Source organism: Sceloporus undulatus, chromosome 6 (genome assembly GCF_019175285.1).
Source record: "Sceloporus undulatus isolate JIND9_A2432 ecotype Alabama chromosome 6, SceUnd_v1.1, whole genome shotgun sequence".
Classification (NCBI taxonomy): Eukaryota; Metazoa; Chordata; class Lepidosauria; order Squamata; family Phrynosomatidae; genus Sceloporus; species Sceloporus undulatus.
Window position 1 is genome coordinate 130,873,251 of NC_056527.1, and position 19,231 is coordinate 130,892,481.

The 19,231-nt window shown below is 51.1% G+C and overlaps 3 protein-coding genes across 7 annotated transcripts in view; 2 read left to right on the plus strand and 1 right to left on the minus strand.

Annotated features, from left to right (window-relative positions):
- PCSK7 (proprotein convertase subtilisin/kexin type 7) overlaps positions 1-4,297 on the plus strand; it is a 22,864-nt gene extending 18,567 nt beyond the window's left edge. Inside the window, exons 11-15 of the mRNA XM_042473966.1 lie at positions 649-935; positions 1,063-1,157; positions 1,631-1,724; positions 2,456-2,573; positions 2,831-4,297. Of these exons, the coding sequence (XP_042329900.1) occupies positions 649-935; positions 1,063-1,157; positions 1,631-1,724; positions 2,456-2,573; positions 2,831-3,232 (996 nt within the window). The 3' untranslated portion in view covers positions 3,233-4,297. The remainder of the gene's footprint in view (positions 1-648; positions 936-1,062; positions 1,158-1,630; positions 1,725-2,455; positions 2,574-2,830) is intronic.
- A 527-nt stretch (positions 4,298-4,824) lies between these two features.
- TAGLN (transgelin) lies at positions 4,825-15,133 on the minus strand. 3 transcript variants are annotated; one of them, XM_042474445.1, is made up of 5 exons: positions 15,037-15,133; positions 9,255-9,469; positions 7,708-7,885; positions 6,392-6,494; positions 4,825-5,517 (listed from the first exon to the last, which is right to left on the minus strand). In XM_042474445.1, exons 2-5 carry the CDS (start codon positions 9,432-9,434, stop codon positions 5,373-5,375), a joined length of 606 nt encoding a protein of 201 aa, XP_042330379.1. In that variant the 5' UTR covers positions 9,435-9,469; positions 15,037-15,133; the 3' UTR covers positions 4,825-5,372. The 3 variants fall into 3 exon arrangements, with proteins under 3 accessions (XP_042330379.1, XP_042330381.1, XP_042330380.1); XM_042474447.1 differs by lacking the exon at positions 15,037-15,133 and adding an exon at positions 13,374-13,442; XM_042474446.1 differs by lacking the exon at positions 15,037-15,133 and adding an exon at positions 12,883-13,019.
- On the plus strand, positions 15,059-17,798 carry LOC121934198 (palmitoyl-protein thioesterase ABHD10, mitochondrial-like). 3 transcript variants are annotated; one of them, XM_042474442.1, is made up of 5 exons: positions 15,059-15,196; positions 15,934-16,127; positions 16,253-16,364; positions 16,701-16,838; positions 17,124-17,798. In XM_042474442.1, exons 2-5 carry the CDS (start codon positions 15,958-15,960, stop codon positions 17,520-17,522), a joined length of 819 nt encoding a protein of 272 aa, XP_042330376.1. In that variant the 5' UTR covers positions 15,059-15,196; positions 15,934-15,957; the 3' UTR covers positions 17,523-17,798. The 3 variants fall into 3 exon arrangements, with proteins under 3 accessions (XP_042330376.1, XP_042330378.1, XP_042330377.1); XM_042474444.1 differs by lacking the exon at positions 16,701-16,838; XM_042474443.1 differs by lacking the exon at positions 15,059-15,196 and having other exon boundaries at positions 15,224-16,127.
- Positions 17,799-19,231: the final 1,433 nt, after the last annotated feature.

Below are 19,231 nucleotides of genomic sequence, written 5' to 3' on the forward strand. Positions count from 1 at the left end.
GGTCCCAGAATTTAGCCCTTTCATGCCCACCTGTGGGTCCAGCACCAGGCCATGTTGGCCACTTACGTTGGTGGAAAAACATCAAAAGCACTGGGGAGGGAGAGTGTAATGAGAGAAAAGCTCTCCCTCCCCATAAGCACACATGGGTCCAACAGACTCTGGGAGAAATGTCTAGGTCTAGGCATGTTTCCCATTAGTTAGGAGAAGGCCACTGGCTAATAGTCAAGTAGACTTTAAATTTTCTCTCCTGGCTTCAAAGGCAAGTGCTGCTTTCAAGAAGATAAAACATGAGTGCCACACACCCCAAACCACTCTGGCATCTCCTCAAGATGGAGGGCTGCCCTTGCTTCCCTATAGGAGGAGTGACCCAGAGAGGCAGCAGTAATTGGAGGAAGGGGCTTGGTTTGGAGGAGTGCCCAGTGGGAAGGAAGAAAGAACTGATTAGGAAGGCTGAAGCTATCTAGACTGACAAGATGGGCAAGCCTAGTGCCTCCCCGCCACCCTCTACTGCTGCTCAAGGTGGTCCCATCCTCCAGTTTTGAGCATCACACCAACAAATGCCAAGTGGTCAGGTATCCCCTCCAGATGTCAACCAGGGTGTTGGTCTGGCCTAGGCTCCCTCCTGGTATTTTTCTGGTTTGTAAATAGGGTGGGAGGAGGCAGCATATTTTTTTAATGGCAAATGCCCCATACTGTCCATATGGGCAGCTTGGTGCCAGGATGGCAGTTGTGGGAGCATGGTGTGGAGTGCACGTTTTCCTCTTTCCTCCCCTCTCAGTCACCGAAGCAGACTTGGACCTATCCGGCATGAGGACCCTGGAGCACGTGGCTGTGATGGTCACCATCACCCACCCTCGCCGGGGGAACCTGGACATCCGTTTAGTCTGCCCCAGTGGCATGAAGTCTCTGATTGGCACTCCCCGCAGCATGGACTCGTGAGTGGTGGCACAGGGAAGGGGCTTGGCCATTTGGGGAAGAGTGGATTGGGACCCCAGGGGAGGAGAGGGCCAGAGCCTTACGCTTGTTGTATGCTCTGTGTCTCCTTCTCCCTCCATTTGGTAGAGACCCTGGTGGCTTTGTGGACTGGACCTTCTCCACTGTGCGTTGCTGGGGTGAGGAAGCCCAAGGCATCTACCGGCTCTGGATCCGTGATGTGGGTGAGTACCCGCTGCCTGGGGAGTACTGCCATTGGTTTGGGGACCCTCTGGGCCAGGGGAGGAGGAAGCCTTTGCCTTAGCTGTCCTGCAAAGACAAACCTCTTCTGAACAAATCTTGCCAAGAAAACCCCATGATACGTTTGCCTTAGGGCTGCTGTAAGTCAGAAATGACTTGAAGGCACACAACAAAAACATTTAATGTTATTGATTCTATCAATATCAATATCCATTTTGTGGATCTTTTTACATTTTAGCCAATTTTGGGAGCATCATGGCCTCTCTTGCTATCTATCTTGCTGTTAGTTCCAACTAGAGTGGGGCCATTGAGTCCATGGGATTTACCTGTGTGTTCACTCATCCTTGAGCAGTTGGTTAGCTGGGGCTATTCTAGCTGGAGGTAACCAATAGGATTCTAATATTGATAAAAACAGCAGCAACAGGAACAGTGCAACATCTCTTCCTCTGCTTTCCAGGGGATGAGGTCCTGAGAGCTGGCGTGCTCAAGCAATGGCAGCTGACGCTCTATGGATCCGCCTGGGCCCCCAGTGAGATCAAGGGGCGGCAGAGGTAAGGTGAGAGAGAGGAGCGTAAGCACCAGCACTGGGCGGAAAATGGGTGGCATACCCGACAGATGACCATCCAGCCTCTGTTTAAAGACTTCCAAGGAGGGAGACACCACCACACTCCAAGGGAGTGTGTTCCACTGTCAAACAACCTTTACTGTCACGAAGTTCCTCCTAATGTTGAGCTGGAATCTCTTTTCCTGTAGCTTGCACCCAGTGTTCTGTGTTCTGTTCTCTGGAGCAGCAGAAAACAAGCTTGCTCCCTCCTCAATATGACATCCCTTCAAATACTTAAGCAGGGCTATCATATCACCTCTTAACCTTCTCTTCTCCAGAGTAAACATCCCAAGCTCTCTAAGTTGTTCCTCATAGGGCATGGTTTCCAGACCCTTCACCATTTTAGTCACCCTTCTTTGGACACGCTCCAGTTTCTCAACATCCTTTTTGAATTGTGGTGCCCAGAACTTTACACAGTATTCCAGGTGGGGCAGTATGTGTCTTGGCTCATTTGCATGGGCCAGTTTTATTTGCCCTACATTTATCTTTTTGATCAGGCCCTGGATGGGAGAGAGACACAAGGGATGGGGGGCTTAAGTAACCTACTTCAAAAGTTTGGCCAGAGGGAGGGAGGGAGGGAAGGAAGGAAGGAAGGAATCTCTGCTGTTTCTCTTTCTTGCTTGGTTGAATTGAGAGCACTTACACAAATCTTTTCTAAACCCCTCTCACCCTTTGCAGGCTGCTGGAGGAGGCCATGAGTGGCCGATACCTGGACAGCAGCTTCTCCTTGCCTTGCCCACCTGGCCTTCAAATCCCAGAAGAAGAGGTCTACACCATCACCACCAACACTCTCAAGGTGATTACCACTAGAAATTTAGTGTTTCTCTTGAAACTATGGTGGGGAGATCTCTTCTTGTTGTTGTTGTTGTTGTGCTAATGAAGGGGACAGTGGCATTTTGATGCTTCCAGGTACCCTGGGTTCTATTGAGGGACACTGATGGGGTCCAGATAGGGAGGAGACCCCTGAATTGGACATCCATGAGGCCGATACAGCAGCTTTTCCTTGCTTTGCCCACCTGTTTCAAGTCTTGCTGTCCTGGTTTCTCCCCTCAGACCCTGATGCTGCTGGGCTGCTTTGCTGTCTTCTGGACCTTCTACTACATGCTCGAGGTCTTCCTGACTCGCCATCACAGCAGGGCCTTGGACCTAGGGGCCTGCAGAGGGTCCCCTCCCTGCCGTTGGTATGCAGAAGGAAGGACTGCCACCAGCCTGGAGGATGGGATAGAAATGGAGGAGACCCTTCCCTTGTATGGCAGAAAGGAGGTGGAGACGGAGACACAGCAACTCCTGCCTTGCCAGGATGGCCCTGAGGAAGATGAGGAGGACAAAGACCTCCTGAGCACTGGAGGCATCGAAGGCCTTGCTCAGGAACAGTTCACTGAACCTTCTGCAGCAGGAGCAGTCTACCTCACTCATGGCTTACTGACAGCTGACCAAGAGCTCCAGGCCTGCTGATGGACCAGCATTATGTGCCTCGCCTTTGGCTGTTTGTGTCCATGGCTTAGAACTCAAACGAAGGATACAACCAAATCCAGTGTCTCTGGGGTAATGCCATGGCCTTCTCCCAGGTTATTGCCTACCTTGCAAGGGCAAGGGGCTGCTGGCCATGTGCTCTCCCTAGCCCCCAACATCCAAGTCTCTCTCTGGCTTGGCATAGCTGCCAGAACGCACTTGAGGGGGACTCGCTGGAGGGGAGTCAACCTCCCCCCCCTCCCCAAGGAAGGCAACAGGGAGAGAACCTTGCACAGCTGGAACAAAGGAGTAGCCATAGCCCCAGTCCTGGGGTTGGTCTGCCTCAAGAGGTGGGGTGGGAAGACAGGGCACGGTGGAAGTGTGGCCCTCCAGAGCCCTTGTTTGCACCCACACACACAAGTGCACGCACATTCACACACTAACCTTGGGGAGCTGCCGAGAGGAGCCCCTCTCTCTGGCAAGTCCTGCTGCCTTATCCTGCTGCCTGCTGGAAATCCTTGCACTCGAGGGGAGCCGCAGATCCTGGGCTGTCCACCATGAGGCCTTGGTGGCAGCTCCTCTCTGGAGCTCTGGTTCTCATTGCTGCCTTTTCTTTGCACTTGGTGCTTCTCTCCTCCCTTGAGTTGCTTGCTTGCTGGTCCCGCAGTGGCCAGCAGATGGGGAGAGGGCTAGCACAGGCAGGGTAGCACGGCCAAAGCCAAGGTGGGCATCCACAGGCCTGCCTTTCTGTACTGATGTCTGATGCAGGAGGACTGGGGGGGGGGGTTCATGCGCTGAGGGTCGCATCAGCAACCAAGACAGCTCTGGGCCCTGAGATTGTGTTGCTGAATGAGCCTCTCCTTTTTTCTTTGCTGAAGGAGATAGATTTGGGTTTTTCATTCTCTGTGAGGCTGAAGAGATGGTGGGCCCTTCGTCCTCTCTCCCAAAGTCACTGTCATCAAGCTTGGGGATTATTATTTTTTTTAATTTGCATTTTTTAAAATAAAAAAAGTTAACAGCAGAACCTTTTTCTTTGCAGCTTTCCAAAATAAACCCATTCAAACCAAAGGTACCTTGGGCTCTACCTTTGTGCTGTGTGTAGCAGAGTGTGCCCCCTTTCCCAAAGTGGGGCAGGTGGAATGGCCTTTGGAGAGCCAGTGTCAGACCACCAAAGCACTGGGCTCTGTTTGCATGTCCTGGGGCCCTGAGGAGGAGTGTATAAGACCAGGCACACTTTTTCTGTGCTGCCCTGGTAAGGGCTGTGTCCCCCCCCCCCAGCTGCTCCTTGTGGGAAGCCATGATTAGCACAAGATTTCCACCTCTGTGCAGCTTTACATTTTCTGTGTTGGGCAGGTGGTTTCTTTGTGTGAGTGACAGCTGTCCACCTTCCCTTTTGAAGGGCTTGGAGGTTGCCGTGGGTCAAGAGAAGGAAGCCAAAGTGGCCAAACAGTAGGGACATGATAGGGAGGGGTGTGCATGAGTGTCTTTTTTCTTCAGCTTGCCCCCTTCAGCTTTCTGGAGTTCTGCTCAGGTTTTTCCTACGAGCAACAAAATGGAGGACTGCCCAATAAATAGCCAAGAAAGCTTTTAAAAAAATGGTAGTTTTTTTCTTTTTAATTGATGGACAACAATAACAACAAAGTACAAAATAGGGGGAGAGGTATAATTGCCCCCCCCTCTCATGGGAAGGGTCTGTAGAAAAGGTTGCTTCTCTCTGGTGCACATTTTGCTCCAGCCTAGTTCAGCTCTGCCAGGGGGACAGGATTTCCGGTGGCACTTTTGTTAGAGGGGCTGGGGCGGGGACCGGTGTAATGAAGTCTCCCTCCCCAGGCATTGCAAAAGGGCCGGTACCACAGCTGTGGAAAGGGGTGGAGGGTAGCCGGTGAAGCAGGGGGCATGCAGCGGGCACCCGCAGGGGGTTGGTTAGAGTCCAGACCCTTGGCTCCCAGGCGGTCTTGCTTCTGGGGCATGACTCAAAGGTGAAGTTGGAAGGTTCTCCAGGAAATACCAGCTTGGCAGCCAACGTTGCCCTAGCAGGAGGGAAAGGAGAAGAGGGAAGGCTGGTCAGTGGGTGGCATTTGAACTGCTGGTGCAGGTGCCAAGGGCCAATCTTGCTGGAATGCAGGCGGTGCCATCTCCCTGCTTAGCCGATGATCTGACGGGGCCGGCCATAGCCCGTCATGCCCGCCTGAGAGGCGCCCTGGTTGGACCCCATTTGTAGGCCAATGATGTTCTTGCCCTCCTTCAACTGCTTGTCCGAGAAGTCCCGCTTGTTCTCCTGGGCTTTCCTGCAATTGTAAGGAAGAGAAAACAAACCTTTTTGAGTTTTTGTGAGTTTTTTGGGCTATGTGGCTGGGTTCTGGAAGAGTTTATTCCTGATGTTTCTCCAGCATCTGTGGCTGGCAAAACACCAGGAATAAACTCCTTCAGAACACAGTCACATAGCCTGAAAAACCACAAAAATCTGTGGATGCTGGCCATGAAAGCCTTCGACTTCAAACCCTTTAGAGTTGGATTGAGAGAGGAGCCACAGGAGTGGTGGCCAGCTCGACCTTGCTAAACCTCCCTCCAAAAAGCTCTATACTCTCCTTGGCTCAAGCAGAGGGGACTCAAGTGATTTGACTGGGGCAACCAGAATGATAAAAAGGCAAACCAGATGCTCCATGAGGAACAGCTGAGAATCTTCTGTAAGTTTAGCTTGATGAAGAGGAGACAGACGGGTGACAGGACAGAGCTGCCTTCAAGGGCCTGACTGCCATTGTGGGGCAGATGGGGCCAAGGCTGCCTTCCTCTGCTGCTGCAAAGACTAATGGGTTCAAAGGTTTAGAAAGGACATTTTCTACCTAAATCTCAAGAAAAAATTTCTGACCATAAATGGTGCTTGTCAGCAGAATAGTCTCCCTCAGCAGGTGGCAGACAACATGGAGGTTAGATAGCCATCTGTAAAAGATGTTATAGCTATGGATGTCATGTACGGCAGGAAATTTCAAGCTTGGGGTTTCCTTGCTGCAGCGTTTTCAGTGTGCATGGCTTCCCTGGGACCTGCAGCTTCTGGATGAGCCACACTTTGCAGCTCAAACAACCTTTAGGACTCCCTGTTGCCCAGGTCTGAGAGCACACCCACCAGTTGCCCCTTCCCAATGAGGTTCCGTGGCCACTTACTTCATGAACCAGCTAGGGTCTCCGCGATACTGCCCATCGTCCTTGGTCACAGCCAGGCTACCCAAGGCCACCAGTGTCCTCTGAACGGCTGCCATGTCCTTGGCTGGGAGGGGAGGAAGACAAAGAGAGATTCTCAACAGGGACTGGAGCAATGCATGCTCCAAGTTCTCGGCGGCCATGGCTCTTCTGCTTGCTTTCACTTGGGGCAAGAGGCAGAAGGGAAGCCACTCATCTCTTTAGCCAAAGAGAGTTAGGCCTGAGGCATGCTGGGCTTTTGTGCCTTTGGGGATAAGGTTCAGTACCTCCTTAAAAGTTTGAAGTGGTTTCACAATCCTTCCCATGTACAGCCACCAGAGAGTACAGAGTGATGGTTCTCAGCCTTTGGCCCTCCCAGATAGTTTGGACGTCAGCTTCCAAAGACCCAGTTCCCAGCAAAGATTGGGGATTCTGGCAGTTGGAGTCCAAGATGTCTGGAAGGTCAGGGACTGAGATCCACTAGTGTAAGATGCAAGCCTGAATGGCAAACGTCTGATTGTACCAAAGTTTAATTCCTATATTTGTTAGGTAAACAGTGAACTCCAAAGGATGCTCCCTCCAAGCCAGTCTCTCCCTTCATCCCACCCCATAGATGCTCTCCAGCCTCCTCTCTGCTCTTGGATCCTGCTTCAAGCAAGCAGAGTATAATGCTTCACCTGCACAATTCTGCAGGACGGGAGGAAAGAGGTCACTCAGATGAGAAAGAAAGTACAAAGGGCCAGAGAACACCTCCCATACAAAAAAGATGCATGCATGAGTAAGCCACACTTGTGTGCTCATAATGTCACTAACTGGATGCTGCTCATTGCCCAACACATAGCCCCCAGCTGAATTGCAAGGATTCAGCCAGGTGGGATTTACAAGAGAGCAGCAACAGATGATGGGTAGTCAGTGCCACCAGCAACAGCAGAGTTGGCAGGACCGTATGGACCAGCAACTAGGAAGCTGGTTCAAGTCCCACCTGGTTTTGCATGGCTTTAGGCGGATAGGGTGAGGAAGGTATGACATCTAAAACATATTGGACAGCAACTCCAACTGGCTTTAGATAGCCGATTGTGGGGTTTGGTGGTATTTGACATCATCTGAGAGGACCATACATCCTCCATCCCATCAGGATGCCAGTGTTCTGTGCCACACAAGGAGCACAACTGCAAAGGGGCAAATGCCACACACAAAGCCTAGGGAACAGGCCTGGGGGAGATCACTGACACCCCAATTTCTTGTGAGGACCCTCCCTGGGGAAGGACGGCTGGGCATCCAACCTGCTCACTCTGCCCCACCTTCAAACAGGTCGACTGTCTGGAAGATGTCCGTTTTCACCACCCCATAGTCCTCGGCTGCCTTCAGGAACTGGGCGATTTGCTCCATTTGCTTGAAGACCATGCTGGGAGGCGAGTCAGGGATCTTCACAGGCTTGGAGCCACTGGGGTAAAGGCTGTTGACCAGCTTGCCCAGGATCTGCCAGGTCAGAAAGAGCAAAAAAGAAAGAACCCTTAATGCTCAGGAAAGCAGGGATACAGCTTTCCAGGGGCATGGCTGGATTGCACCAGGAGCTGCCCCAAAGGCAGACGGGGGTGCCCCCAATTCCAGACTGCGCCAGTGTCTTTGAGCAGAAAGCACTGCAATCCCCACTTTTCCGACTGACAGACTGATCGATCAATCAGTCCATCAATTGATTAGTGGCCTCTCTGGTTTGCATTTCCAAACAAGGGAGCAAACTGGGGTTGCAGGCACCAAAAGGACCAAAAAAAATAATTACGTATGAAAGTAGAGAGCCAGTGTGTTAAAGTGGTTTGAGCACTGGACTAGAACTCTAGAGACCAGGGTTTGAATCCCCTCTCAGCCATGGAAGGACACTGTATGATCTGGGAAAGTTCCACTCTTCTCTCAGCCTCGGAGGAAGGCAACAACAAACCCTCCTCTGAACAAATTGTGCCAAGAAAATCCTGTGATATGTTCACTTTAGGATCACCAGAAGTCCAAATGACTCAAAGGAACACAACAGCACACAAGGGGGCAAACCTGCCTGGCATCTGTCCTATGTCTATTTTGGGGAGGGGGGGGGAGAATAATAATGTAACTTGATCAGGTGTTAAGACAGTCTACATGGCCCCAGAACTTGGAATGTTCCTTTTTTTTAAACTAAGTAATTTGTTCCTATGACCTGTTAACAGTGCTTTAAAGAGTAATTGATGGTCATTACTTGCTACTACATTTTAAAAAGTAAGTCTTTGCATTTCTTATTACGTGTGTGTGTGTGTGTGTGTGTGCGCGCGATTGTGTTTGCAGTTTAAAAATGCAATCTCGGGTTTGATAAGAGAATGCCATCCTTTACAAGTAACTTTAACTAGGGGCCTCTTCCACATGGCAGAATTGTAGCACTATGATTCCTTTGTATGATTCTACATGGAATCCTGTGGTAGGGAGATTGATAAGGCACTAAAGGTCTCTAGCAGAGTATTCTAAGTCCCCATCCTAAACTTCAAATCCCAGGACTCCATAGGATGTTGCCATGGCAGTTGAAGTGGAATCATAATGCTATAACTGTGTAGCGTGAAAGGGCACCAGGAGTAATGGGGCCCTCCAAGTGGGACAGAAACTCCCAGCATCCCTCACTATGATGGGAGTCACAGTCCAGTTGAACCATCTGGAGGGCTTTACTTCACTCATTGGCCATTTTAAACCAATTAACTACTAACTGGTGTCCTTTCAAAAGGGGAACCCATGAAGCAACTTCTGCACATGCCCCCCATCCCAGGGAGCCCTGCAGTGGGGCTGGGCTTGAACCCAGGAACAAGGAGAGGGGTGGAGATCCCTGGGTGCTTACAATGCCATTCTTCAGCCAGACCTGGAAGCCCAGCCGGCCGCGTTCGGGGCGACCCACTTCTGCCCCACACTGGGCCACCACCCACTCCACCAGGCGCTCTTCAAGCTCATCGTCATACTTCTTCTCGATCTTGGCTTGGACATCTCTGCTTAGGCCGAAGGAAGGTCCTTTGTTCGCCATGGTCACCGGAGGAGGAAGCGAAAGAGGAGGAAATCCTGCAAAGCAGAGAAGGAAGGGGGATGCTTGGTTTCACCTACTGCCTTGGCACTGCTGGAGATGCTGTGGGGGGGGGCTGGCACTGAGGGAGAAGGGTAGTCCTCTGCCCTGCCAGGACCTCTCTTTCCCTCATAGAACCAAACAAGAAGAGTAAACACACATAAACACAAACGCACATGTGCAGACATGGTGATAGCTGGCTTTTCTCTCCCACTTTACATGCAAGAAGGACCTTTCCCATCATCCTGTCCATCCGATCCCATGTGAAAGGGACCAAGGAGTGTAGAAAGTGGTTGGGCATGGTGTCTCCTACTCCCAAACCTCAATAAAACACAAAGCCACACACTTTGTTCTCTACAAATGGAAATACTTAATTTGAGCAGCCTGTGAGGAGAGTTTTGAGCCCCAGATCTTTGCACTGAATACAGTACAAGAAATGGAAGATGACTAAACTGTGGATGTCATATTTTGGATACATCATGAGATGATGAGACGCCCCAGAAAAGACAATGATGCTTGGGCAGCAGGAAAGGAAGAAGACCCCATTCCAGACAGATGGACTCCATCAAGGAAGCCTTGATTGTGAGTCTCCAAGACCTGAGCATGATGGCTAATGACAGGGTGACTGGCAGGTCTGTCATTCATGGGGTTGACATAAAGTCAACTTGACGGCAATTAACAACAATTCAATACCCAAAAAGAGCCAGCAGAAACTAGGCTTTCAAAATCCGTGTTTGTCTGCAGCCAGGAAGACCATGGAAGTTGTTGTCTAGACTCTTGAGGCCACTGAGCTTTAGTGGAGAAAAATGTCCAACTTTACACTCCTTTATGTTCTTCAATAAAGCAATGCAAAGAATTATAGTGCAAAGCTAGACCTTGGAAAAATCATATTTCAGGGGCTGTAACTCCCAGAGAGGCAGCATAGTGTAGCGGTTTGAGCACTGGACCATGACTCTGGAGACCATTGTTCAAATCCCCTCTCAGACATGGAAACCCACTGGGTGACCTTGAGCAAGGCACACACTCTCAGCCTCAGAGAAAGGCAAAGGCAAACCCCTTCTGAAGAAATCTTGGCAAGAAAACCCCATGGTTGAGTTGCTATAAGTCAGAAACTGCTTGAATGTTCTAGGGGCTTCAGTCCAGCAAAGCAACCTCTGATGAAAGCAGGGTGCCCACTGAAGACCCTCTGAAATGATGGAGAGGCTTCCCATGTTGGTGCTGCTGATACAGTTACCCAGCACTTCTTTTCTCTCAAAGACTGATGTGGTCCAGGCTCAGGCAAGTCAGAACCTGACTGAAGTGGGGAGGCTGAAGCCTTTGAGCCCCAAAGGCAGAGATGCAAGGTCCGGAGGGGCTGAGACCTTGTCCATGTCTTCCTGAGCCTGGTTGAGGACAGGACAGGAATTAAAACTCTGCATTGTGAAGGAATCAGTGCACTTGGTTCAGATCCTCCTTCATCCTTCCAGCTACGGCCACTGGACCAGTAGCTCCAGGAATGGCCCTCTCGCACTGAAGTACCACCATCACCATGCCACATGGCAGGGCCTGTGAGCCCTCTTGCCCACCGCTGGCTGTGGTTCTGGGCATGGCCCTGGAACCAGGCTCTCCTCTTAAGACAGGGCAGGGCATAAAGCGGCTGGCATTATGGCATGGAAAGACATGCTGGGCCCAGCCAAGACCATGACTTTGAATGAGTGGAAAGAAGAGATGGGGACTTCTTGGTGGCAGCATCAAGACTGGGGAGTATGTTTCCCCCAAAGATATACCAGGCTGCCTGTCTTATCATTCTGAGATGGGCTGCTGAGGACTCCTTGAACAGACACAAAAAACCAGCTGGAATGGGGATCATGCAGTTCAGCTCTCCAGCCAGCATAGCTAGTGGTCAGGAATGCTGGGTATCACAGTCCAACAACATCTGAAGAAGTCACACAACTCCCCACTATGACCAAATAAGCCAGAAGGAGTGGCTGCAAGTCCAGCTCCCAATATCCCAAACTACGAGGATGTTAGTGGAGAAAGATGGAGAGTTTGGTCCATGAGCGGCTTGCCCTTCATGACTTTGAAACCCAGACCTAGGAAGGGGCTAAAAGGAGGCATGTCAAAGATTTGCAAACAATCCCACCCACCCCATCTGAATGAGACCAAACCTGTAGTGTGTGTGTATGTGAGTGTGTAATCACACAATCCCATCCAGGCTTTGGGGTGCCCTGTAGTGAGATGGGCCTCTGCCAACAGGCAGATGGGCTTGGGAGTCCTTCTCAGTTAGCATCACAGCTCGATGTTAGCTCAGCTGCTGTCCTTCCTGGAGGCTGGCTCTACCATTCCTGAGAGAGCCTTCTGCTGATTTCTCTTCCCATTGCCCTGGCTTCTGGGCTTTTGGCTTCTTCAGGGTCCTCCTCCTCCTCCTCCATTTCCTCCATCCAAGTGCTCTCTGACCCTGCTGAGCCCCTGGGACCCTTTGGGCCATGAGAAGCAGGACAAGCCCACCCCCAAAGGCCCTTCCTGTAGACCCTCTTAGGACCTCTGGCAGAGAAGGCTGCCAAGCATGGCTGGGAGGAAAGATCCACTGGGGAAAGCTCTGGGCTTGGCTGCCAAGAGAGCCCAGTCATCCACCCCCAGCCTCCTACCCCCTGCCGGTCAATGGCTGACCTCTGACTCCTCCCCAGCTTGCAATGCCTTGCCTCTGGTCTCATCACTGCTGGAGAAATGAGTTTGGGGGCATCAGAGAGCCCCCTTCCTTTCCCCAATCTGTGCCAAGGGGGTCTCCACCTGTAACTCCCCCATTCATCCCTCTGAACCAACTCACACATACACACCCCATGCAAGTGTCAACATCCCCCAACTTGATCAAAGTTGTACTCTGGATACTTGTCCCTCTTTTTCTTGTTTGGGGTCAACACCAGGAAGACCCTGTGGCTGAATCAGATCCAGCTGCCTGCTTTGCACAAATGTTTTTGGACAGCTCACATGTGCAGGGAGTGACCTGGTGGCAATGGGTCTCCCATCCGAAGGCAACTGCTATCCCTTGGTGGCTTATGACCAAGCAAGAAGACCAAGGTGCCACGGCAGCATCACCATCAGGAGAGTTGTTATAATCCTTCTCACCCACCCCCTAAAAACACCCTTGCAACAGTCTTGGGCTTTCCTTTCTTTATGTATGGTCCCAAGAGATAACTCCAGACCCATGTGGCTTGTAAATATTGGGACTTTACATGGTGAATGCCAATCACCCCTCTAATTTAGCCATAATTACAATAAGCACCCATATCAGCCAGTGCTGTAAGTACCCCCCTGGCAAAACACCCATGCGCCTACCCACAGAGAGTCCATGCCAGCCAATGTTGTTGGAAGCAAGCCCTGCAACCCCAACAGCAACACCCTCTTCCCAATGCAGAAAGTGTCCCAGACTCACAAGTTCTCTCTTCACAGCCTTGGCACTCTCCCTCCCCAGATGATGGAGACTGCAGCTGGGGGAGGCTGAGGCTTGGGCTAAAAGGCTGTGGCCCCCCTGGCCCTGGCTGACATCACTGGGCCCTTCCCTGCCAAGCCACCCCCAGCCCTCCCTCCCCCCACTCCCGGCTCAGGCACCATATTTGGGGAAAGACTCCAAAAGAGAGTGACGGAGGAGCCTTCCTGAGACATTCCCCACATGCCTGAGTCATCCCCGATGGCTTTGGCCCAGGGGGAGCCGGTCCTTTTTTAGGCAGGACTGGGCCAGATGTTGAGCAAGGAGGCTTCGGCCCTGACTTCATCCTCACAGCTCAAAAGGGAAAGGCCTTTCAGGTGGGAGGGCCCCATTATTCCCCTTGCCTTGTGCCCCCTTTGCAACCACACTCCTGTTTCTCCAGCTGGACTGAGTCCCATCCATGGATAGTATTCATAGGTGGAATCCTTTGATCTTACCTTCCTCTGCTTTGGGAGACCCATGAGGTGTTTTTAAGTTTGTGACCTTAAACTGGGCTGGTTGTAGGTCCCCCCCAACAAGATCCTGAAATAAGTCCCAGGTTGGGAAATGGCCAAAGCAAACTCAACTCTCCAAGATAAGGCTTGCGTTTTGGTGCCACAAACAGTCAGAGCTCCCTCCAAACAATGACAAACCCTTTCTTCATCCTATCCCAAGGTGATTTCCAAGTTTTCTGGCAGAGAAGTTGTGAACACCAGGGCATGTGGTTTGTGGTTGTTGTTGCGCACCTTCAAGTAGTTTGCAACATAGCAACCCTAAAGCAAACCTATCATGAGGTTTTCACAGCAAGATTTCTTCAGAGGGGGTTTGCCCTTGCCTTCCTCCGAGGCTGAGAGTATGTGGCTTGCCCAAAGTCACCCAGTGGGTTTACATGGCTGGGAAAAGACTCAAACCCTGGTCTCCAGAGTCATAGTACAGCAAGTTCATGGCTGGGATGGGATTTGAATTCAAACTCAATGCTCATGTGTCTCTGCATATATGTTCAAAGAGATGACCATGTTACTCTTTTGTGGCATAAAAAGAGACAAAGGAGTCCAGTTGCACCTTTGAGATTCGCGGGGAACAAGAAATGTCTAACATGAGAATTCATAGAAACAGTTGCATCTGGTCTATGAAATGTTGTGTTAGGTGTTTCTTCTTCCCAGTCTCCCACAGAAGGACTACTGGATTTCTTTACATCTCTGTATGTATTTGTATACCTCCCATTAAACATGAAATAATAAAGGACAGGGAAGATACAACAATTTTCCATATTTGCAGCTTCACCCCTTGGTTACTGTTTTGAGAGAGCAACGTTGTTGCAAAAACCGAGTGAGCATGCACACACATGCTGCTTTGAATACTTGCAACATATAAAATATATGCTACACATTATAACTAATGCAGGTGTTTTTAAATGACATTTAAATTACAGCTCTAGGTAACATTTTCCTCCATTGAGCAGGACTGACTCTTTCTCTGCTGCATGCAATCCAGGCTTTTTTTGCCACAGCAGCCATCCACTACTTCAAGAAGCACACACAAGGAGTTTCACACGTTGTTGTGTGTTTGAATCCAGTCTGCTGGCTCTCCCAGTTCCTATGTCCTCCAGTCTCCACCAGTGGACATGGGTGGCTTAGCTTTGGGTCCTGTCCTGACTGAAGCTGAGCTGGGAGTCAGAACTCCCTTTTGCTCTGGAGCTGCCCTTCTCTCCACTGCAGGAAACGTTGCCATGTTGGTCCACCTTTGTGGCTGGTAAAGCCAAACCACACTAGTGACAGCTGACCTGCCTCTCCCTCCCTCATGTGGATTGCCGGGTATGATTCAGACCGTGTGAAGCAAAAAGGAATGCCTCTGAGCAGGTACAGAGCGATTTTCCACAGTCTTGTGCCCTCCTCACCTAAAACCAAAGACCTGAGACACAGGTGTTTGTTTGAGTGTGTATGTGTGTGAGGGAAGGAAGGAAGGAAGAAAGGAAGGAAGGAAGGAAGTTGAGATGAACCCATCCTGGTCCACATCAGCTCCTGCCTTCTGCCCTGGTTCCATACAACCCAGGCTTGGAGTTTGCCCTCATTCTCTCTTACAATCACACACACACACGCACACACCCTCATGACCGTTCACCTTTGTTGAAACAGCGGACTACCAAGCGGTGGAGAGGTAGCCAACTTAATTCCAGTCTGTCTCTGCATGGAGAAGAGTAACAACTGGTCAGCTTGTACTTGTGCTCCCTCTCTCTGTTTTTCTGGAGCTGCTCTTTTTTGGTGCTGCTGCTGCTGCAAAGGTGGGTGCAAAGGATTCAAACCTCAGGGTGGGTTGAGGGTACTGCCATTGTGCATAACCCCCAGAGGGACAGGAACAATGAGATGGGTGATGACATCAGGCAGGCAAAGGAACACATTTTGCAGCCCCAGACAAGTAAGGTGTGGGCCTGGCTTCTTCCTCTTGACCCCCCATCTCTGCCCCTTCACTTGTCTGGGGTTGTGTCCTGCCCAGCCTTTATGTCAGCCATTAGAGACCTGCAAAGGAAGGCTAGAGTCATCTCCCTTTAGAAGGAGCAGGCTGCCCCAAGACTTCCCCATTCCCATCAAAGGGGGCCAGTGGGGCTGCTGGCCATGTCCCCTGGGCCTCCCTTCCAGGGAGCAGAGCAGCTCATGCCACTGTCCAGCAGGGAGGCCAAAGTCCGCCTGGCAGACACCCAGGAAACCAGAGTTTGGGAGACAAAGGTCAGTGGGAGATGTTTAGGTAACAGCAAAGCAGGCAAAGCTGCTGGCTGGGGGCAGGAGACCACCAGCCGCTTCTCTTGCCCTTAACAGCAGACATGATACATTGCCAAAAAGGAACACACACACACAGCTCAAAACATTTGCATAGCATTTCCATGTGCAAATTTATGCGAGCCAGTGTGGAGCAGTCGTTTGAGTGTTGCACTTCAACTCTGGAGATCAGGATTCAATTCCCTGCTTGGCCAGAACATGAATCATCCTTGAGGCATAACCCCTTTTCTGCCATCACCTGCAGAGACACTGGCATTGCCCCCACTCCATGGCGTCCCTGCTGCTCTCACGTGGATCCCTGCCCCTTCTGGCTTACAAGCAGCTGCCTGGCCATGATCCCGGCATCATCTTCCTGCTGGGATTCAATGATACCAGGACCAACCCCAAGTGCCAAGCTATGGAGCAGTTCTGTCGGGAGACGGGACGGGCATTCATCAGGTGGGCATCGACCAGACATGGGGGTGGAGCGAACCCTCTTGGTCCTAGGAGAGGTCAGTGGTGGTGGTGTGTGGCTAATCGGTCCGTCTACAAGCTCTGCTCAGGTCCATTCCTCTTTCTCCCAGCTTTGACTACCGAGGCTGTGGAGAGTCAAAAGGCTGCTTTGAAGAGAGCCGCCTTGGAGACTGGAAGGAAGATGCCTTGGCTGTCCTCGATGAGCTCACCCATGGGCCCCAGGTAGGCCATCATGCCCCCTTGGCACACCAAGCCCTCCTTGGTTACCAGTTTAATTGCCCCTTGGAAGCATGGAACCAGCCGGCTCCATAGTGGCCACTTTCCTTGGCATACTTGCTGGGGAGTTTAGGACTGCAGTTGGGTGGTCAAGTGCCTCTACCTCCTTCTTTGGAACAGGTGAGCTGGGTTCTCAGCTGACCAATGTCTGGAGAGACCACAGATGACCAGGGGGCAGTGACTGCTTTGGAAAGCAGGCAGAATGCCCACCTGTTGAAAGGAGCAGGTGGCATGGGGGCAGCCCCAGAGCTGATGGGAGCTGTGTCTTCTCTCTGCCTTCAGATCCTTGTGGGAGCCAGCATGGGGGGCTGGCTGGCTCTTCTGGTGGCCCTGGAGCGCCCAGAGAGGGTGGCAGGATTGGTGGCCACAGGGATTGGCGTTGATGCCTTCATCCTCCATGCCAGAGAGCTCTCTGAGGAGGTGAGTGGCAGCAGGCAACCAACCAGCAAATTAATTGGGTGATTGAATTAATTAATTCTCCAAATGTGGGAGAAACGGGGCCAAAGGGGCAGCTGGGAAGATCTCTTTGGTTGCCCATCCAGGTGGCATTCCCTAGCATTATGGAGGCTTGTGGGTGACCCTCCTGCCCCCACACAGGGCAGCTTTAGTGGACAGCATTTCAGCTCCTATGCCTCAGGTAAGGGCATCAGGGGAAGCAGGGCTTGACCACTCAGCCCCACTGTCTTTCTGCCCTCTTGTGTCCAGGTGAAGAGCCAAGCGCGGCAGAGCGGCCTCTATGACTTCTTGATGCCCAATGGCCAACATCTGCTCATGCAATGGGACTTCTTCGAGGAGGCCAAGCGCCACGGCTTGCTGGAGCACCCCACCATCCCCGTGGCCTGCCCCGTCCGGCTGCTGCATGGGATGCAGGACGAAGCGGTGCCCTGGCAGCGGGCGCTGGAGGTGGCAGAGCGGCTGGAGAGCAGCAACGTCCGGGTCTTGCTGGTCAAAAATGGGCAGCATGGCCTGGCAAGAGAGGAGGAGATGCAGGAACTCTTGGGAGCAGTGCATGACCTCCTGGCATTGGTACCATGGGAGGATGGAGGCAGGCAAGGAAGCAGTGGCGGATCTGGCTCAAAGTTGACCCCAAGGAGCAGACAATGAAATCCAAGTGAAATCCTCTTCCTCTGCATGGAAGACAGGAGGGTATCTCACAGGGTATTTTATGGGATGCTCTGAGCTCAAGAGGGGTGTTCTTGTACCAGAGGGCCTAGACATCTTTGTGTGTGTGTTTGTGTAGCCAAACCTCCTGGGACTCTAACAAGAGATGCTCTCCCTCAGCTTTGTTTTCTGCATGCCATGGAAAGGTCACCATGTTGTTCTTCTGGTGTAAGATAAGATCTGGACAACCAGCAAATAAATGCAACTGGTCCCATCATACTGGAGTTTGCTCTCTTCATCCTTCTGTCCCTAACCTTCCTCCTCAGCATCACAGAGGCAGGGCTAGGCAGCCAATGTGATGGCCAGCTGACCCAGAGGAAGAGACATTCGTAGGCTCTGCTGGTTAGATATTGGGACAATAGCTCCTTTTTGACCAGCATGGAGCATGCCTTGAGGACAAAGCCCACCACCTGTTATGCCCACACTTTGCCAGGGCTAAAAAAGCCAGTGGCACTCAGTAAAATGTCAAAGAATGAAAATAAAATATCTGGGGAGTCTGCTATGTCCCTCATTGGGCCCTCACCTTCCTTCATGTTGAAGCACCCAAAGCAATACCCAACAAGCCCAACCTCTGCGGAAAACAAAACAAGGGCTCAGGTAGAGAGGAAGCACTGGATGACACTGGATTCCTCTTTTTGGGGAGAGGGCAGCTTCCCTGCCATCTTATTTCCCCCTGTGCTCCATCTCTTCAGTCTTTCACTCCCCCTCTGATTCATGGGGTTAAAATTTCCTTGCAATGGGTGAATGTCCATTCCCTAAGACTGAAACAGTTCAGGGGTCAAGCACCAACAAGCCCCTTAGGCTCAACCACTCTCCCTCTGGTGCCCCCCCAGATGTGTGGACCCCCTCCTGCAGAAGGCTAGGTGCTTCCTTCTCCCCCAATGTTCCTTCCACCAAAAGCAAAGACCGTTGGATTAAGAGGCATTTTGGGCTCCCTGGTTCACTAGGCAGCTGGTGGCGACGAAACAAGTGAGATGTAGGTTGCATGCACACTGCAGAAATAATCCGCTTTGACACCACTTTAACCACCATGCCTCCATGCTACAAAACTCTGTGAATGGCAGTTTGCTGTGGCACCAGAGTGAAGCTGGTGTCAAACCAGATTATTTCTGCAGTGTGGATGAAGCCAGAGTGACAATAGTGGAAGATTTGGAGCAAGTCTGACCAAACATGCGTTGCAGCCCATTGGAAAGCCTGTCCAGTGGAAGAGAAAACCTCCTTCTCTGCCACCATTATTGCATCTCTCTCGAGTGGTCAGGGGCCTTTTGCATTCTTTCCCACAAGAGAAGTATGTAAACCACTCGGCAGCCCGCTGTGAAGAATTTGCACGCCATGTTACGGATAAAATCGCTCAGATCTGCTCTGATTTGAATTCTGGCGTTGGTGCTATGCAAGACTAGCATGTGTGAAATGGTGCATTATTTTATTTTTAAATATTTGTATTACTAATTATGTTTTTAAATACGTTTTAAACGGTTTTACCCATGTTTTTTTTAATGTAGTTAGTTTTACTTTTTGCAAATTTAAATTTCTGTAAGCCGCCTTGGATCACATCTTGGGGGAAAAGGCCAGGTAGAAATTCAGTAAACAAACAAAGAAGTGGAAGAAGTGCCATAATAAAAGGGGGCAGGAGAAAGAGGACAGACTGTGCT